General features: G+C 39.3%; 5 protein-coding genes across 5 annotated transcripts; 2 read left to right on the top strand and 3 right to left on the bottom strand.

Annotated features, from left to right (window-relative positions):
• Positions 1-33: 33 nt before the first annotated feature.
• On the top strand, positions 34-4,614 carry BRETT_003760 (uncharacterized protein; the record flags this gene model as incomplete). Its single annotated transcript, XM_041282264.1, has 1 exon — positions 34-4,614. One exon carries the CDS (start codon positions 34-36, stop codon positions 4,612-4,614), a length of 4,581 nt encoding a protein of 1,526 aa, XP_041136103.1.
• A 264-nt stretch (positions 4,615-4,878) lies between these two features.
• Positions 4,879-6,741, bottom strand: BRETT_003759 (uncharacterized protein; the record flags this gene model as incomplete). The annotated part of the gene is made up of 1 exon (XM_041282263.1): positions 4,879-6,741. The coding sequence occupies one exon, from the start codon at positions 6,739-6,741 to the stop codon at positions 4,879-4,881; it is 1,863 nt and encodes a 620-aa protein (XP_041136102.1).
• Positions 6,742-7,268: 527 nt separating this feature from the next.
• Positions 7,269-8,021, bottom strand: MRT4 (mRNA turnover and ribosome assembly protein; the record flags this gene model as incomplete). Its single annotated transcript, XM_041282262.1, has 1 exon — positions 7,269-8,021. The coding sequence occupies one exon, from the start codon at positions 8,019-8,021 to the stop codon at positions 7,269-7,271; it is 753 nt and encodes a 250-aa protein (XP_041136101.1).
• Positions 8,022-8,994: 973 nt separating this feature from the next.
• On the top strand, positions 8,995-14,019 carry BRETT_003757 (uncharacterized protein; the record flags this gene model as incomplete). Its single annotated transcript, XM_041282261.1, has 1 exon — positions 8,995-14,019. One exon carries the CDS (start codon positions 8,995-8,997, stop codon positions 14,017-14,019), a length of 5,025 nt encoding a protein of 1,674 aa, XP_041136100.1.
• A 1,614-nt stretch (positions 14,020-15,633) lies between these two features.
• On the bottom strand, positions 15,634-17,874 carry BRETT_003756 (uncharacterized protein; the record flags this gene model as incomplete). The annotated part of the gene is made up of 1 exon (XM_041282260.1): positions 15,634-17,874. The coding sequence occupies one exon, from the start codon at positions 17,872-17,874 to the stop codon at positions 15,634-15,636; it is 2,241 nt and encodes a 746-aa protein (XP_041136099.1).

The following is a 17,874-nucleotide window of genomic DNA, read 5'->3' as shown; positions in this document are numbered from 1 at the left end:
TTGTCTTAGCAAATATTTTGCCATACAACAAAAATGTCGACAATCACCGGTGGGGTCTCCCAACTCATAAGGGAAATAAACACAAGAGAGAATGATAGTAGATCAAAGGGTGCCACGATTAAAAGCTCGAAGAATAGTACGGCGAATAGCTCCGTGAATGTATCGGACGAGGAATTTCATGATAGTGTGTCTATGCGTGCCAATTCCACGGCATCACTTAAACCGGAAACAAGGAATATTAATACCAGTCGGGAAATAGTTATAAAGAATACACTGCAAATTGATGAACCCAACAACGAAGGTACCGCATCTGATGAAGATGCAGAAGAAAGTCAGAATTCATCGAAACATTCCTTATCACCATCTTTATCATCCTCTTCTGAAGACCGCACGAAGACTTTGAGTAGCCAAGAGTTGACGAATGCTGGAAATAAGTCAAAAGCTGGCAGCGAAAAGACAGAACTTGATAACAACGAACAGAAGGCGGGTCCGCATGCGAACGGCACCATTGCCAATCCGCTTTGCTCTCAAGATTCATTACCGGAATCTGTTAATGCTTCCGCTTCTGAAGCAAGTTGTGCAACATCCGTGACCAAACTACAAAAAAACTTTTCCTTGCTGAAAACGCCGAAATCGTGGAACCGCAATAGCATGAGCGATGATAGCAGCGAGAAAGACTCTCACTCAAGTAGGAGCGCTAACCCAGAGGCAGAACAAGCTAAAGATTTGGAATCGGCGGATACCACAAAGGACACATCGCCTGTACAATTATCACCCCGGAGTATTGGGGAAAAAGAAAACTTTCAAACTCTTGATCCAAAAGAGCGGACCAACGATTTGGAGTACAAGAAGACACTCAGAAAAGTCAGTAGTATATTATCACATCATAGAAAATATTCTTCACAAGACATACCTTCGCGCTTATCTAGTTTTTCAAAGGGACACAGCATCAATGGAAATAGTGTAACAAGGGCATCCAGAGGATCTATTTCAAAACAGCCAGATTCATCTGAAAGGCTTAGTTCTGGGGTTGTGAGCTTGGAATATTCACAGGAGGGACATTATGAGGGTAAGGTTTCTTTATCGGATAGCATGAAAAATTTGAACATTGGTGGACCGGCACTCAGTCCGAAGAAGCCGGCAAATTTAAACGCAATCAAGGATGCAAATGAGAGCTCGGAGAAATTGTTTGAAACTGAGAAGGATCATTCATCTGAACAGATTAGTAAACAAGTTTTCGGGGATCATACATTGTCAAAGGCTAAATCAAACGAATCCGATCAAGGCGCTCAGGATGAAAACACTTGCAATAAAACAGTGGAGAGCAACACTCCGGAAACTAATGAAATAACTGATCTGTGCCCACCCGTTCAGAACTTGTCTGCTCAACAGGGATCCGGCAATAATTCTATTAGTACAGAAACGATCGATATGCATGCGAAGAGAGTGGCACAAACTGGCGAGATTATGAGAGATTTAGAGAAGAACTATAGCAGCTCGAGTGTTTTGAATCCAGATAATGCAGAATTACTTCCAGGCAAGAACGCTGAAATTAAAATGTCGAATTCTGATGACCTGGAGGCCAGTAGTGTCAATGATGCCGATGAAGCTGCTGATACAAAGCTGGGGCATGCAAATCGCATTTCAGTGCCGAAGGATAGAGAATCAAATTCTGGAGAGAGTAATCAAAGCTCGGATGATGGTGAATTATATCATGGAAGCCCTGAGATGCCATTGAGAGTTACTAAGATTCCGTCCTCGAGAATTCGGAGTGTTAAATCATCTTCTTTTAAGAGTCAGAACTCATCGTTAACGTCCAATAGCTCAGCTCAAGAAGGAATGGTTGCTGATATTATTGATGAATATGATAGTTATTCTGAGCCCAATGAAGAGGAAACAAAGGAGGAAGATACTTATGATGACGAATATTCGGATAATAGCGATATACAGGAGGAAGAGGAAGATGTCAGTAATGTTGCAAAATTAATGGAGCCACCAAGTCGTCCAGCTCCTAGAATTGTGCATAATTCGGTTCCGAAGAGTTATATCAAGGGAAATGGTCGTATGGGTATTAAACATAAGAAGTCATTTTCACTGTCTTCTTCTAGTCCAACGGGTGACCAAGTTACACAAATGCCAACTACCGCCACACCAGCAACTCTTCCTTCCCCTCAGTGGACTACTCAGAAACAATCTGGGGTTAAGCATTCTTATATTAAAGGAACTTCTCTTCCAAGTACGCCTGATTTACGCAAAGGGTCTTATGCAAGGGCTAGGAGTACGTCAAACGGCTTCCAGAGAAATAATAGTCGAAGCACAAGCAGGAGTTCAAATGGTCGAAGCAGTACGAGCATAAGTAGCAAAAGCAGGACTGGAAGTTTTTCAAGAAGCAACACAAACAGGAGGAAGAAAATGTTTGGGCAGATTCAAAACTTGTTTTCCATTGGAGGTAATCAATCAAGAGGAGGGGAGAAAAGAAACATTTCAGCACCTATCGGGGTTGTTTTGAAAACACATGTTACCTTTGACCACGAGACACAGACGTACAAAGATCTTCCTGAAGAATGGGCCCGGGTTCTTTCTGCACAAGGAATATCCGTCGAAGAGCAACGGAAAAATCCTGTTGCCATGAATCAGGTAATAAATTTCTATAATGATAACTTTGGAGAATCAGATCAGAAATATATGGCGGTGTCGGCTGGAAGATTTTCAGAAAATAGTGGAAATGAGAACGACAGCAATAGAGAAACAAAAACTTCATCAGGCTCATTATCGTCATTCAGCCCTAGAAATAGCGGCACACAACGGTCTAGTAACAAGCTCCACAATAATTATTCTTCCGAGAATAGATCCGGACATAGCAGCTCGGAATACAAAACAGGTAATGAGCACTTTTCGCCGGTAATTGGGCAAAATATTATAACTGAGATTCCAAGGACGCGGAAAGACTTGAAGGATGAAGAGTTTATACCAAGAAGGCATGCACCACCACCTCCACCGAAGGCTATAAATACTAAGAGGATAGTCTCGAACTCTCGTAATCTATTGAATCGTGGAAGCAGCCACACTCAAAAAGGTCTGTTTGGATCTATATCGAGACGGTTTCACTCCACGCACGGTGAGCAAAGGCCTAAGATTGTTCACATGGCAGAAGGAATGAGAAATCCATCTGGACCAGAGCAGATTACATCTCCTCAAATGAGCCATGCAGCTGAAATGCATTCTGTGTCACCAATGAACGATCAATCTGGTGTTTTCACTCAGCCCGAAACCTTAGCAACTTCTCAAGTCAGCGAACAGGATGATAAATTCGAGAACTTCTTGTCACCCCATAGACATGCTCCATTACCGCCTGTTCCAGTGTTAGAAGGCATAAAGAAGAATTCCGAGAAGGAAGAAAAAGGGGTAACTGAGAAAATTCAGGAACAAAAATATACAAGTCTTGATGAAAATGAGAAAGATCAGCCTACTGAGTCTGAACAGACAAAATTGACCAGTGACTTTTCCAAGAAAGACTTGCCTAAAGAGGATTTCCATGAGACAGCAAAGAAGCCGGTCCATAAAGTTGAGGAATTAAAATTGAAGGGGGAAACAAAAGAAAAGACCGCTGGTACAGATGTCAAGATTCCACAGATTCCAACAAAGAAAGCTGTAAAGAGAAGACAACTGACAAGGTCGGAGCAAGAGAGACGCCGTGAGATAAGAAGAGCAAGAGATAAGAAATACATGAAGAAGTTGACACAGATATGCTCCAGCGCAGATCCACATTTGAGATATAAGGACTTGGTTAAGGTCGGACAGGGTGCCTCCGGTGGTGTTTACACAGCTTATGAGGTTGGAACAGGAGACATTGTTGCGATCAAGGAGATGGAACTGGAAAAGCAGCCAAAGAAGGAATTGATTATTAATGAAATTCTTGTGATGAAAGGATCGAAGCATCCGAACATCGTGAACTTTATTGAGGCGTATCTATTAAAGAAGGACCTTTGGGTTGTGATGGAGTACATGGAGGGTGGTTCACTAACAGATATAGTGACCCACAACATTATGACAGAAGGACAGATGGCTCGCGTTTGCAAGGAGACACTTCTTGGCTTAAAGTTCCTACATTCAAAAGGCATTATTCACAGAGATATCAAATCTGACAACATCCTTCTTTCATTGAAGGGGGACATCAAATTGACGGACTTTGGATTCTGCGCACAGATCAAGGATTACTCCGCTAAAAGGAATACTTTGGTCGGTACACCTTATTGGATGGCACCTGAGGTTGTGACAAAGAAAAGCTATGGTCCAAAGGTTGATATATGGTCACTGGGTATTATGACTATTGAGATGATAGAAGGTGAGCCTCCATACTTAAATGAGACGCCGTTGAGAGCTCTCTTCTTGATTACCACAAATGGAAAACCAAAACTGAAGGATCCAGAGGCATTATCCGTGGAGCTGCATAGTTTCCTTGACCACTGTTTGGAAGTAGATCCAGAAAAGCGTTATGATGCTGTTTCACTTTTGGCTACCCCATTTATTTCAAAGGCTGAACCTAATTCTTCGTTATCTCCTCTTGTTGAAATGGCCAGGAAACAAAGACTAGCAGAGAGATCTAAGAATTAAGGCTTTCTTTTCTACATGCATATATACAGTGTCACCTTTTTCCTCTATTAGTCTATCTTACTTTTTTTTTATCTCCCTGCTGTCTTCATGAATCATGTTTCTGCGTAAACGCCTATGATACAGTCTGAAATATAAAATTACATCGGTGAATAGATACAGTAAGAAAAACAAAATAAACAAAACCATCAGTGCATGATAATAGTGAGTAATGCTCTTTCCTGAACATCAGCAGGCATTGTCCAAAGTCAGAAAATAAAAGTTAGCTCATTCCTCTGCACTTTGAAGATCACTATCATCAGGATCAGCAACCACAACATATTTTGATTGAACAAAAAAGAGCTTTGCTGGCTTATCACCCTTATTCTCAAAGCGATAAAAGTTTCCCATCGGAATTTCAAAGGAGCTTCCTTGGGTAACAACAAAAACATTATGCGATATAGAAACTTCCAATTTTCCATCGATAACATAAAACACAAAGTATGTATCTTCATTTGATTTGACAGACTTTCGGGAATTGACAGGAAGTTCTAATATTCCTGCTCCACTAAACTCAACATCTTGATCAAATAATGTTTTAATTTTAAAGTATTCCTTCTTGTTCCTGATAATTGTAATATTCTTTGATTGGTTCGGAGCCCACGCAACCGTTCTTTCAATCTGTTTCTCAGAACCTGGGCCATCGAAAACGGGAATAGTTAAGGATTTATCCTTCATCCATCTTGCTTCTCGAGCATTCAAACGGACACTTCCAGAGGTTGACTTCCTTCTATGATTATTTTCTAATGATTCACGACGAGAAACAGTACTTTCTTGTTCTTCTTCTTTCTCGTCACCTTTTTGTACAGTCGAATATACCCGACCATTGAGATCATTGTTCTCACCGTATGCTGCTCCCACATCAGCATCCAAGTCGATAATTAGATTTTCCGGATTTTGGGAGGCCTTATGTACAACTCTAGTTCGATTGGTTATGCTGTGTGACTTGCGACGCCTTTTAGGGGAACGTGATGGAGATCGAGCTTCAATTCGCTTTAAGCGACGCTCGTTATCCACAGTTAGGTCATCAGGTCTATGAACGACATTTTCAACTTCTCTGACATAAGCCCCATGCTCTTTTTTCATTTTATACACAACGCGTTCATTTCTCCACCATGCAACGGGTTTCACTTTCGTCCGGGTGGAATGTCTAATTGGCTTTTGAATACTAGTTTGTGGCTTTGGTTTATGTCGTCTTGATTGTTTAGCTTTGCTTTGGTTCTTGGCTTTGATTTTACTTCTCGCATTAGAATTTTTGGTGCTTGTTTCAATGGTTTTAGATGGTTTATTCACCTCAGAAGATAATCTCTTTGCAGATTTAAGGCTGTTTCGAACTATGCTTTTACTCTGCTGTGCTATGACTTCATCACCGGAGTTATTGTCCTTATCGATACTTTCTTTCTTGCCATCTATCAGTTGCTCATCCTCATCGCTAGAGACAGATATATAGTCAAACTTCTTTGAGCGACCTTTCTGATGTAATGCAATTTGTTTCGTCAGACTAGACGAATTCTTAAGCAATCGCTTAGAGCTGTCAGAAGATTTCGAGAGTGGATCAACTGTAGCATTATTTTCAGGTGATTTCACGGATGCGACTTTGTCTTTGCTTTTTGGTCGTTGAACTATTTTATCTGCATCCTCGTCAGGCACTTGGTCATTTTCTGATTCTAATTCGTGATTACTCGAATTTTCTTCTGAATTTACTCCTCGAAAACTAGGTTTTATAGGAGAGCCAAAAACTGCTGCCGACTTAATCAATTCATCCGCTCGGCTATCTTCATTGTCGTCACTCTCGTCTCCAGAACTTGAATATGCCTTTGGAACATCATCATCGCTTACTTCAACAACCTGTGGCTCTGGTAGTGCTATTTTATGTACTTTTGCACGCCGTATCTTCAGTCTTCTGATACTTTCCGCAGGCTTCACCGATTCCGAACCACTATACTCATCATCGGAAAGGAAAAAATCCTCCAAATTCTCGAGTCCATTTTTGTCCTTCTTTGGTGTTCTGGTCATTCGAAATCCTGTTTTTCGTCCGACCTGACCCGGAAGCTCAAAAACATCTTGCTCTTTACTGTTTGTCTCCGTCATACCAACAATTACTTCCACAAATATTATATAACAAAGGCTTATAAGCTTGCGGTAAAGCTGCTTATCGTCTTATGCTTCTTGCAGACAGAAAGTAATTCAACTTTCAGTATGCGCTCTCAAAATTGGCAATAAACCTCCACACAGAATAGTTAACAAGATTCTGTATAGGGCTTTGAATTAAACTTAATATATGACCTCTCTCGCCAGCAGTGAAATTTACTTTATATGCAATACATTTATTTCTCATTACATAAATGATCACCGACAGAGATATGACCTGTGTGTGAACGCGAAAAAAACAATCCAAGGAAATCGTAAGAGCGCAAAAAAAAAAAAAAAAAAAGCACAGCCTTGATTGCAGTACTACCAACAATAAATTGCACATCAGTGCGCGTACTATATTCAACCACGATAATAATAATACACTCGATTATTGGTTATATATCTAACTGTCCAGGAATAAAATAAAAAAGAGACAATAATAGCCTTATAATGGATAAATTAAGGCGAATATTTCCTGATGCTTTTTATTCTTTATCATCTGCTTCATCGGCAGCTCCTTTCTTTGGCTTTTTCTTACCATCCACCTCTGTTACTTTGCTTGATTCACCATCATGATAGGCCAACATCTTCACTCTAAATTCAGCGGCGGCAACACCGAAAGTCTTCAAAATAAGTGCCTGCTTAACACTGAGCACCTCACCTTCCTTTACCACAGGATATGATTCTGTCAAAGTAATCTTTCCTTTCACTATCTTAGTTGGCATCTCAAACTTGTTTCTGAGCATTGGCTCCATAGTGTGTTGCATTGGAACATCCTCCTCCACAGGAATTTGTCCTGCTCTAGAGTACAATATACCTTCTGGAACAACAAATGTTATTGGGGACTTGCTCTTAGCTCTAGAGAAGCCTGTCTTAACATATGCTCTAAAATAAGCCTCAACAGTTTCAGGCGTCTCGTCTGTGAAAAGATATCCAACAAATCCATCACTATCGTAATCGGTTAGTTCGTTTAGATTGTCCTTGTATTCTTCTTCTGGCGTTTCACCTAATGCCTTTCTAAGAACCTTTTTCTTTCCTAATATCAACTTAGAACCAGTCCAGTCACGCCTGAGATCCTGCATATCTGGGGTTCGCAGTCCTTCGAGATCTAAGGCCCACACATATCTATGTGTATCCAAAGCTTTTCTAACGTCATCAAATATTCTGACCTTGTTAGCACGTCCCTTCTTCTCAGTTCTGGCTAAAGTCACCAGTTTCGATCTTTTTGATCTTGGCATTTTATGTTCTTTCTTGTTTTAAGACTATACGCCCTTGAATGTAACGAAGAAACGAATACTATTAGTTATACCATGATTATCCTGATAAAAATTTTTCAGTTATTATTATTTTTTTAATTTTTTTTTTCACCCTACAATTCTCAGAAATTATGTGTAGGAATCGCTCAAGCACTATTTGGCTATGAAAAAGAAGCTAGTATTGATTAATATACAACATGAACACAAAAGCTTAGCCATAAACAGATGCTTTTGGGAAATGCAAGTAACAAATGCGAAAAATTATTAGATACTAAGAATTTATGTCAATAATAAGTCGACGGATCACATTGACATTTTCTATTACCGATCTTTTGGGGAAGGATCATGTTAAATTTCCAAGATTAGTAGGAAGGACTAGATTATCAGGTTCAGTCGCTACTGCATACATTTGTCAGACAATATAATCTTAAATAAAAAAGTACTTTTCGAATAGATCTATAAAAATAAAGTGTAAGCAACAATATAACTTGAAGACTTTCTACCCAAAGATTTGATGATTTTGCAGTGAATACCACTCACTGAAAATTAATCAAGTCAGGCCATCTCGGGTGCACATATTATGGAGATGCCAAAAAAAGATATGAAAAAAAATAGGACTCCTCACCAATCGCCGCGCAATTATTTTGCCTCTCTCATACTCCAGCGTTGCTCCATCTTAAAACCGATCGCGCTTTTCCGCCTTTATGTGATACCCTCACAAATTGCCCAAATCTTGATTATTCAAATTTAGAAGAAGGGCGTGTTCTGCTATAGAAAACAGTCAGCTCAGCAGTTCTATTACTACTATTATTTCCTATTTTCCTTGCACAAATTTAATCACTCCAAAGACTTCACTTCTCACTACTATATAAGCGCAGTTTACTGATCGATATACCTCATATTCTGTCAAATTCAATCTTCTTTCCGAATTTGTTGGTATTTTTGCTTTTTGACCATGAAACAAAAGCAGTGTCTTTCTAAAGTTCGTTCATCGAACAGTAAGGTCTCGTTTAGCAACATCAGAAAGCAAGCATCGCGGGATATTCCAAATTCAAATGGAGGCTCTGATGCTGATATGCTATCGGAGGGTGAAGATGATGAGGAAATCGAACATTTGTCAGGACGGAAATTGAGATCTGGAATAAAGCCTTCTGTTACATCTTCTGTGCGTGGAAATATGGAAGATAAAGAGGAGAACGAGGAGGACGCGGCTTTGAGATGGCTAACTGGAAGTTACCGGCGTTCTTCTCAAGCACGTAAGGATTATGAAAGGTATTGTGAGAAGCAGAGGGACGAAGGTGGCATAAATCGAAATTCCAATTCCAACGGTGTTCAGGTGCAACAAAGAAATGTCTCCGATGATATGGATGACGATTATCTCAGTAATGATAGTAACAATGACGATGATGATGATGATGATGATGGTGGTCATGGTCATAATAATTACGAAAGCTCAAGAAATGAAGGATCTTCCAGTCATGGTGATTCCAGTTATTACCCCTCTCGCCATGCCGTCAATTCGAGTAATGCTGGCTATTCGGAAAACTTTTGGCGGTCCCAAAGAGATTCCGGGGCAAATTCCGACTCTACAGATGCAAGGTCTGATTCTGATGCAAATGCCAGATCATTTCGGAATGCTCTGGGAAGATTCCTTTCAGGGACTGGCTTTGAGGAAATTCTTGCCGATGGATCAGAAATTCAAGCTATGATTGACCAACTGCAGACGGAAACGGACCCATATATTGTCCAGGAGACATTGAATCAGCTCAGTGGAAAGCTGCTTATGATGAATGGTTTGGTTGCAGAGAGAGGGCTTCCTGTTACTTCTTTGACAACAGAGCTAGTTTCTATTTTAAACGATCCGAAATATCAAGAATTGTTGCAGATTCAGTTGGTTTCTTGTCGTTGTTTATATAATATACTTGAGGTTTCCCCAGAGGCTGTTCATACAATGGTTGAATGCAATGTAATCGAAGCCCTTTCATCTAGACTTGCTGTTATAGATTATATTGATCTTGCAGAACAAGCATTGCAAACACTAGAGATGATATCGAGGGATGCTGGGGATGAAATAATGGAGAGGTCTAATATTTCATCGTACCTTACATATTTGGACTTTTTCACCATACATTCTCAAAGAAAAGCTCTTAGTTTACTTGTCAATTCCTGCGATCATATTCCGAAGTCTAAATTGGCAGAAATAAGGAATATATTACCAACAGTAGAGCGTGTGGCCACCGAATATACTGATTCATCTTGTGTGGAAAGTGCTTGGCTTGCAATTTCCAAAATCATCAGGAACTTTGAAAAAACTCCAGAGGTATTGTCTGAGCTTATTAATTTGAGCCTTCTAAAGGGAATGGTTAGTATATTTCCAAGTTGCTTGGGAAATCATCACAGTTCCAATAGAATAGTGAGCTTTGGAGCTTGTATTAAGCTTCTTGGCTCCTTAACATTAATGTGTCACAGTTCACCAGATTTATCTTTAACCCTCATGCAATTGTGTCATCTTGGTCAAATTATTAAGCAGTCCCTTTTAAATTTTGAGAAAACCGATGTTGACGGCAGTAATTCCTCTTCAACCGTTAATATCAATGCATTGTCAACCAAATTTGAAAAAGACGATGACAATTCTGCGGATTCAAGTGGTAAAAGCGGGACAGTTTCAATTGAAGCTTTAATGTCAACACCGAAAGAATTATTGCTATCTGTTTTGAAATTAGTGGCATCCACAATACCATTTGTTCGGAGAGAGAGGTCAGATGAAAAGTTGGATGTAGGTAATTATTTAGGAATGAGGAGGGCACAGGAAGAAGAAATTTCTAATAAGAAGCGTATAGAACTTCTTTCCGATTCAAAATATGTCGAAATATATTCCAAATATGTTGGGGAAGTGTTTCCGATATTGATCAACATATACAGTGCCACAGTTGATTATAGAATAAGGAGGTTATCATTGGTTTGTATACTCCGTTCATGTGCTTCATTGGACCAAAATAGTATTGGAACAATAGTCTATGATTCAAATATCTCAACTATTTTGGCTTCAATTATTACACAAGGAAAAAATTCTTTGCTTAGATATGACTCCTCTGTGAGCTCTCTGGATAGAATTCGTCCGTGTATTCTTATTTATGGGGCCTTTTTAATTGCGCATGTATTGGTTACAAGATCTCCCGAGCTTTTCCTACGTGATTTCGATAGAGAGGGTATGTTATCACATACTCAGCGGCTCCTTACCGTATTGGACCAGGATGAAAATGTTATAAATCAGAGTTCAAAAATCAACATTGCTAACGAAGGTAACACTTTCTCACAAATGAGTGTGGATGATGAAGAGGGTGCTCGCAATATAAATGGTTCTGATGATGATACGCATGAGCATACAAATGAGGATGATGTTTACGATGAAGATGAAATGCCAGAGACTGATTCTGAGATTTCTGATGGTTCTGAAGTTCATGAATCAGAAACGCCAAGGTCAATATTTTCTTCATTTAGGCACTTGAATGAGTATGAAGATGATGGGGCTGCCCTCATTCCAATAGGAAAAGTATTATACAGTTTGGATCAACTATGTCATGAAGTGAGTCAGGACTATCAAACGTTACTGGCTTCTCATGGTACTTCGAGATCTAAGCACATGAAAGAACTTGAGGAAATAGGAATCTTGCTATCAAATAAGGGACAAGTGAATTATTCAGAGAAGCAATGGATGAACCTATGGACAAGATTTGCATATTGCATCAGTACAGATAATGACGCAGAGGCTATTTCAAGTTTTGAATTGACATCCTCCGGAATTATAGATGTGCTCTTGAAAACTCTATTGTCTGAAGATTTGAAGTCCTTTTGTGTTATGTCATTTCAGAATATATTTTGCTCGAGATCTAGTATTTTAGGATCCGAGGAAAAGCTTCCATTAACAATATTGGTACGCAAATTGGAGGAAGCACTAGAGAGAACAGAGTCGTTCTGTATCGTTACGAGTGGAACATCCTTACGATCTGACACGCGTGCCTCATCTATGGCAAAACAACTTCGAATTAAACTCGTTTCATCTGATGAAACGTTGGATGAATCTGAACGTAAGGTTCTTCTGATGATTCATGCAATTGCAACATTCAAATCAATAGATCTATTTATGCAGTCAAGGCTGAATAGGATTAAGAGTATACTTCGTGTATTTTCTCCGTCGAATGAAAGAGCTGCCAGGGCTACGCCTAATGAAAGTTACCATATTGAATTTTTGATTAACGGTGAGGTTGTTCCTCCCGGTACTACGGTTTATGGCGCGATATATAGATCATTACAAAAGAATCCACATGAAATAGTGTCTCCAAGACTTATCTGGACAGCCCTTCCTCATGTTGTGAACTTTCGTAAAGTTCTTGGTTCAACTAATGAACCAGATGATGAACTTTATCCAGTTGATTCAAATGCGGGTTATATTACTTCCACCAATTCTGGTGATTCAGATATTTCCTCTTTAGGGGATCCTGTTACCATAGAAGTGTTACATTTACTCAAAGTATTGCACCGTATTAATGGCAGGACGACAAACCCGGGTGCCTCAGATGCATTATTTTTGAATTACAAATTAACTGCAAAACTGAACAGGCAACTTGAGGAGCCTTTAATTGTTGCAAGTGGCACGTTGCCCGACTGGTCTATTGATATTACAAGAAATTTTCCATTTGTTTTTCCTTTAGAAACAAGAGTATTTTTTTTGCAGTCAACCTCCTTCGGATATTCTAGATTAATTGATTTATGGCAGAGCAGAAACAAGCAGCAAGGAGATAATAATTCTGCATTAAATGCTAGGAATGTTGTTCAGCTTGGAAGGCCTGTTAGGCACAAGTTCCGTTTATCACGTAAGAAACTTTTCCAAGGTGCAATAAAGGTTCTTGATGGCTATGCAAGCGCTCCAGGATTGTTAGAAATTGAGTACTTTGATGAAGCAGGAACCGGCATGGGACCAACTTTAGAGTTTTATGCGAATGTATCCAAGGAATTCTGCAAAAAAGAATTGAATCTTTGGAGGGATACTGATGGTTCTAATAGTCTGTATGTGAACTATCGCACGGGTCTTTTTCCACGGCCAATGGACAGGAAAGCTCGGATCTATCAGAAGTCGCTTCATCATTTCTCGATTCTTGGAAAATTTATCGCTAGAGCCCTATTAGATAACAGAATTGTTGATTTTGCCTTTAATCCGTTATTCTTCGAACTTTCGAAATTTCCAGAATTGCCTGGAGAAACAAAACTTCTTGATATTTTGAAAGGTGTTGATCCAGAGTTGTTTAAATCGTTGTCATTCTTAATATCTTATTTGGATGATAATGTTAAAAAGGAAGCAAATCTAACTGATCTTTCGCTATCATACGTTCTTCCTGGTTATAATGATATTCAACTTGTTGAAAATGGAGCGAATGTTCAAGTCACTGAAGTTAACCTTGAGGCTTACGTTAATGATGTCGTACAAGCAACTGTCGGAAAGGGTGTTTGGGAGCAAATACAGGCATTTAAAAAGGGTTTTAGTACAGTCTTCCCCTATTCTTCGATGGCAATATTCTCCTCCGATGAACTCACTAAACTGTTAGGTAGTGCCGATGAGGATTGGTCACTTGAAACTTTACTTGGTGTTGTAAAGGCCGACCATGGCTATACTGTCGAATCACCAAGTTTCCAGAATCTACTTGAAGTGCTGTCATCTTTTGACAAGAATGACAGAAGAAAGTTCTTGCAGTTCCTCACAGGATCGCCAAAATTACCTATCGGTGGGTTCAAGGCGTTACACCCCGAGTTTACTGTGGTCCGTAAACCCGCAGAAGGTAAACTTAAGCCAGATAATTACCTACCAAGTGTGATGACTTGTGCTAATTATTTGAAGCTTCCTGAATATTCTTCGAAGGATGTCCTTCGACAGCGTCTTATTAAAGCTATGAATGAAGGTGCAAACACATTTTTACTCTCATGAAATTTTGTTGATATATATATACGTATAATTGGATGATTCTCCAGCCAGTTGTTATATTCGAAATAAAAGGCATATTATTAAAAGATGTATTTATCATTGGTTGTGGTTGTTTTACACGTCTTTCTTTGAACAAGTTGAATATTTCAATCGCCCCAAAAACTACAGAATCAAGCAAATGATGATGCATTTGTAAGATAAATCAATTTTTCAAGGCTTTACATAATTACCAAAAAATGTTTCCTATTGTCTTCCGTAAATGTTTTTTAAAAAACAGTATACAAATCATTTTTTTTGTATCTAAATAAGTATGCCCATTAGTGCTAGTTAACGAGCATGCCAATTAATGCTATGCATATTCATGCCGATTAGTACATATTTATTTTTTCCTCCCTCAGAATTTTGTGCCAGATTGAACTTCAACTACTACTCATATTATCAACGTAGAACAACATAAAATAGCAGAAATCATTGGTTCAAAAAGAACAGCAAAGTAATGGCAAATACAAATAGTAGATATATCGATTATAAAACAAGAAGTAACAAAGTAAAAAAAATCAAAGCTGCCGATAAGGAACCAATAAAGCTTGTTTGCAAGAATGTGTTGGATAACTTTAGCCCAATAATTGCACAGGCTAAATATACTTTCATCATGATCATCAACTTAACAAATCTTTCCTTTCTTAAACGTTTGTTTTCAATTATTAAAATCTGAATCCAATATAAACAATGACAATCTTTACAAGAGTATATCACAATCCTTATGTGACGGAACCTTTCATGTACTATGTGAAAATCCTTGTATTTTTCAAGTAACTCTTTTCTGAGGGAATCAACATCATATTCAATTGTAGGTGAAAATAAATTTATTGTTTCAGTAGTATCTCTTACAATATATTGCAGTACTATTTCCATAATTACCCCAAACTTCATCTAGGTCTCTTCAATCAGTGCTTTGTAACATGGTTGTGATATGGTATTATTTCCTTTCCAAAACGCTTTCACAACCTTTGGGAGGAAAATATATAAATTTATTTCATCTAGTATATTTACAATATTTTTAGCCACACTTATTGACTAGAAATGACCTAAAGTTTAGTAAATACATTAGAGAATCATCCTTTTGAATTACTTTTTATTTATGAACGAAGCCAATATATGAGTGGACCCTGAATTTTGCATAATCGGGCATTACTCTCGCAATTTTTTCCAAAAATATATATGCCTGTTAATGCTAAATGGTTTGACCATTTATTAATGACATCTTTAAATCGGATCGGATGGTAATTTTTCGACCATATTTTTTGGATCCGTCCGCGCCAGTGCAGGTTTGCCCGCAAAAAATGGTAAAAATCGACGTATTTTCGCGCGCTGATTCTGATGGTGAATTCCTTTTCGCGAAAAAAATAAAATTAGATTTGTACGGGCCGCTTTGTTGTTAAATGGCTGGGAATTAATTCATGTCTTATATTAATTGCCATTATGTAAAGCCTTGCAACTTTTAAAATATGAAGCAACTACAATAAAAAGTCAAAAAAAGAAAATACAATATCATAAATATCCTGCAAAAACGGTGAAACGTATCGAATGTCCCATACATATAACATCACTCCATACTCATTTCTTGAACTTGTTTTCAACTTCAGCCTTGAAATCAGAACCAAAGTCCTTGAGATGTTCCTCACTAAGCACCAACTGCTTGTGAGATTGGTCAAGTTTCTGCTGAATGACCTCCTGTTGCTGCTTGTTCCATCCAAACCAGCTGGCTTTAAGGGAATCTAATTGCTTTTCATAACTCTGAACCTCATTTTGAGCGTTCACATACGCATTAGCAGCATCTTCTTTAGTTTTACCAAAAGAAGCCCTGATCCGCTCAACACCCTCATCGTAGTTCTTCCTTGCCTCGGACATAGCCTCATCACCATATTCCAAAAGTGATTTCTGAGCACTATCCAAAGCAGCTTTTGCCTCGTCAATAGATTTCCGAGCTTCCGCCTTATTCTTGTCATTCCAATCAGAGGCCTTCTGTTGGAATTCCTCACTAGACTTCACTGCATAATTGTATCTGTCCAATGCTTTCAAATATGCCTCTTCAGATTTCTTTTCGGCCGCTTCGTATGATTCTCTCAAACTCTTCCTAGCAGCCTTGCTAACATCATTGTACTTTGATGAAAACTGCTCAGCTGCCGCAGCGTAAGAATCTTTTGCTCTTTGTGTTAACTTAGAGTAATTATTCTGAGCATCCTTCGCTGCATTACGGCCATACTTCTTAAGATTGTCTTTTGCTAATGCAAGATTATATCTTGCCTGGTCAAGTTTATCCTGGGCATCTTGAGCATTGGCTTTTCCTTTGGCCTCAATAGCATTCTGTGCTGCTTCAACTTGGGCAGCAAACTCATTATATCTTTCAACTGCAGCATCTTTTGACGATCCAAAAGAATTCTGTATAGCACTGATGGTAGAATCGTACTTGTCTTGAGCTTTCTTTGCTGCGTCGGATCCATATTTATCCAACGCACTCTTGGAGTCTTCCCATTGTTTTTTGGCCTCAGCCAACTTCTCCGAAGCCTGCTTTGATTGCTCTGAAGTCCAGGACAAAAATCCAGAGTTCACTTCATCAACAGCCTCTTGAGCCTCCCTGTACTTGTCATAAGCAGAAGCGTACGCTTTGTTGGCTTCAGTCACAACGGAATTATAACCTTCTGATGCAGCATCTTGAACAGCATCAATTCCACTCTGAACTTTTCCGGCCATGGTTTCATATGTTCCCTTAACATTAGAAGTCGCTTTGTCCCATTGCCTTTCGAGAGCATCTGCATTTTTGGCATATGACTTCTTCATATCATCAGAGAGTTGAACGAACTTGTCGGTGGTCTGCTTATAAGCATCTTTGCCATACTTTTTGAGGTTCTGTTCGGCCAAGAAAGCAGCTTGCTGAGCATCAGCAGCCTTTTTCTGGATTTCGGCCGAGGCTGCAGTACCTTGGGCCTGAACACTCTTCCGTAACTCCTCCGCACTGGCTGCAAGTTCAAAGTAATAATTCTCGGCCTGTTCCTTCGTATTACCAAAAGAATTCCGGATTGCATCCGCTCTTCTCTTATGAGCATCTTCAGCTTTCTTAATAGTGTCCTCGCCATACTGTTGCAACGATTTCTTTGTATCCTCTACATGCTTCCTGGATGCATCATACTGTCTCTTGAACTGATCGTACTGGTCACTCTTCCAAACACCGAAAAACTTCTTAGAGCTGTCCAACTTGGCTTTAGCAACATCGAACTGAGAGAGTGCACTATCATATGCATCCTGAGCAAGTTCCTTTGATCTCTCATTTCCCGCAGATATCTTATCAGAAACCTTCACATACTGAGATTTCACGGAGTCTGTCATCTTGGAGTAAGCTGCATCGACCTGGGAAACAGCATCCGATCCATACTGTTGAAGATTCTTGCGTGCATCATCCAGTTGCTTCACAGTCTTCTCATACTGCTCTTTGGCCTCACTGTTTTTCTCCTCGCCCCAGTTCTTCAAGTCAGAGTAATGTCCAGAAAGTCCCTTCTGGGCAGCAATCATGTTGTCATAGGCAGATGCATATGCTGCCTCGGCCTGCTTCTTAGCCTGAAGATACTTGTCCTTCGCACCATCACTGAATTGCGAGTACTTGTTTTCTCCATAACTAGAAGCTGCCGATGGACTGAAATCCATCTGTCGAGTGAATGCACTGACAGTTTGCTTACGCCTATTCCAATTATAAAGTCCTAATGCCTCAACATTCTGGCCCTGATTATATTGCACATCATAAAAGTAGAGGCATGCGGCTCCGAGCACCACCGATAGAAATACTTTATTAGAAGCCGGCAT

This window comes from Brettanomyces bruxellensis, chromosome 6, assembly GCF_011074885.1.
Source record: "Brettanomyces bruxellensis chromosome 6, complete sequence".
Lineage (NCBI taxonomy): Eukaryota > Fungi > Ascomycota > Pichiomycetes > Pichiales > Pichiaceae > Brettanomyces > Brettanomyces bruxellensis.
The sequence above is the reverse complement of the archived record's forward strand: the minus strand, read 5'-3'. Positions and strand labels throughout refer to the sequence as shown.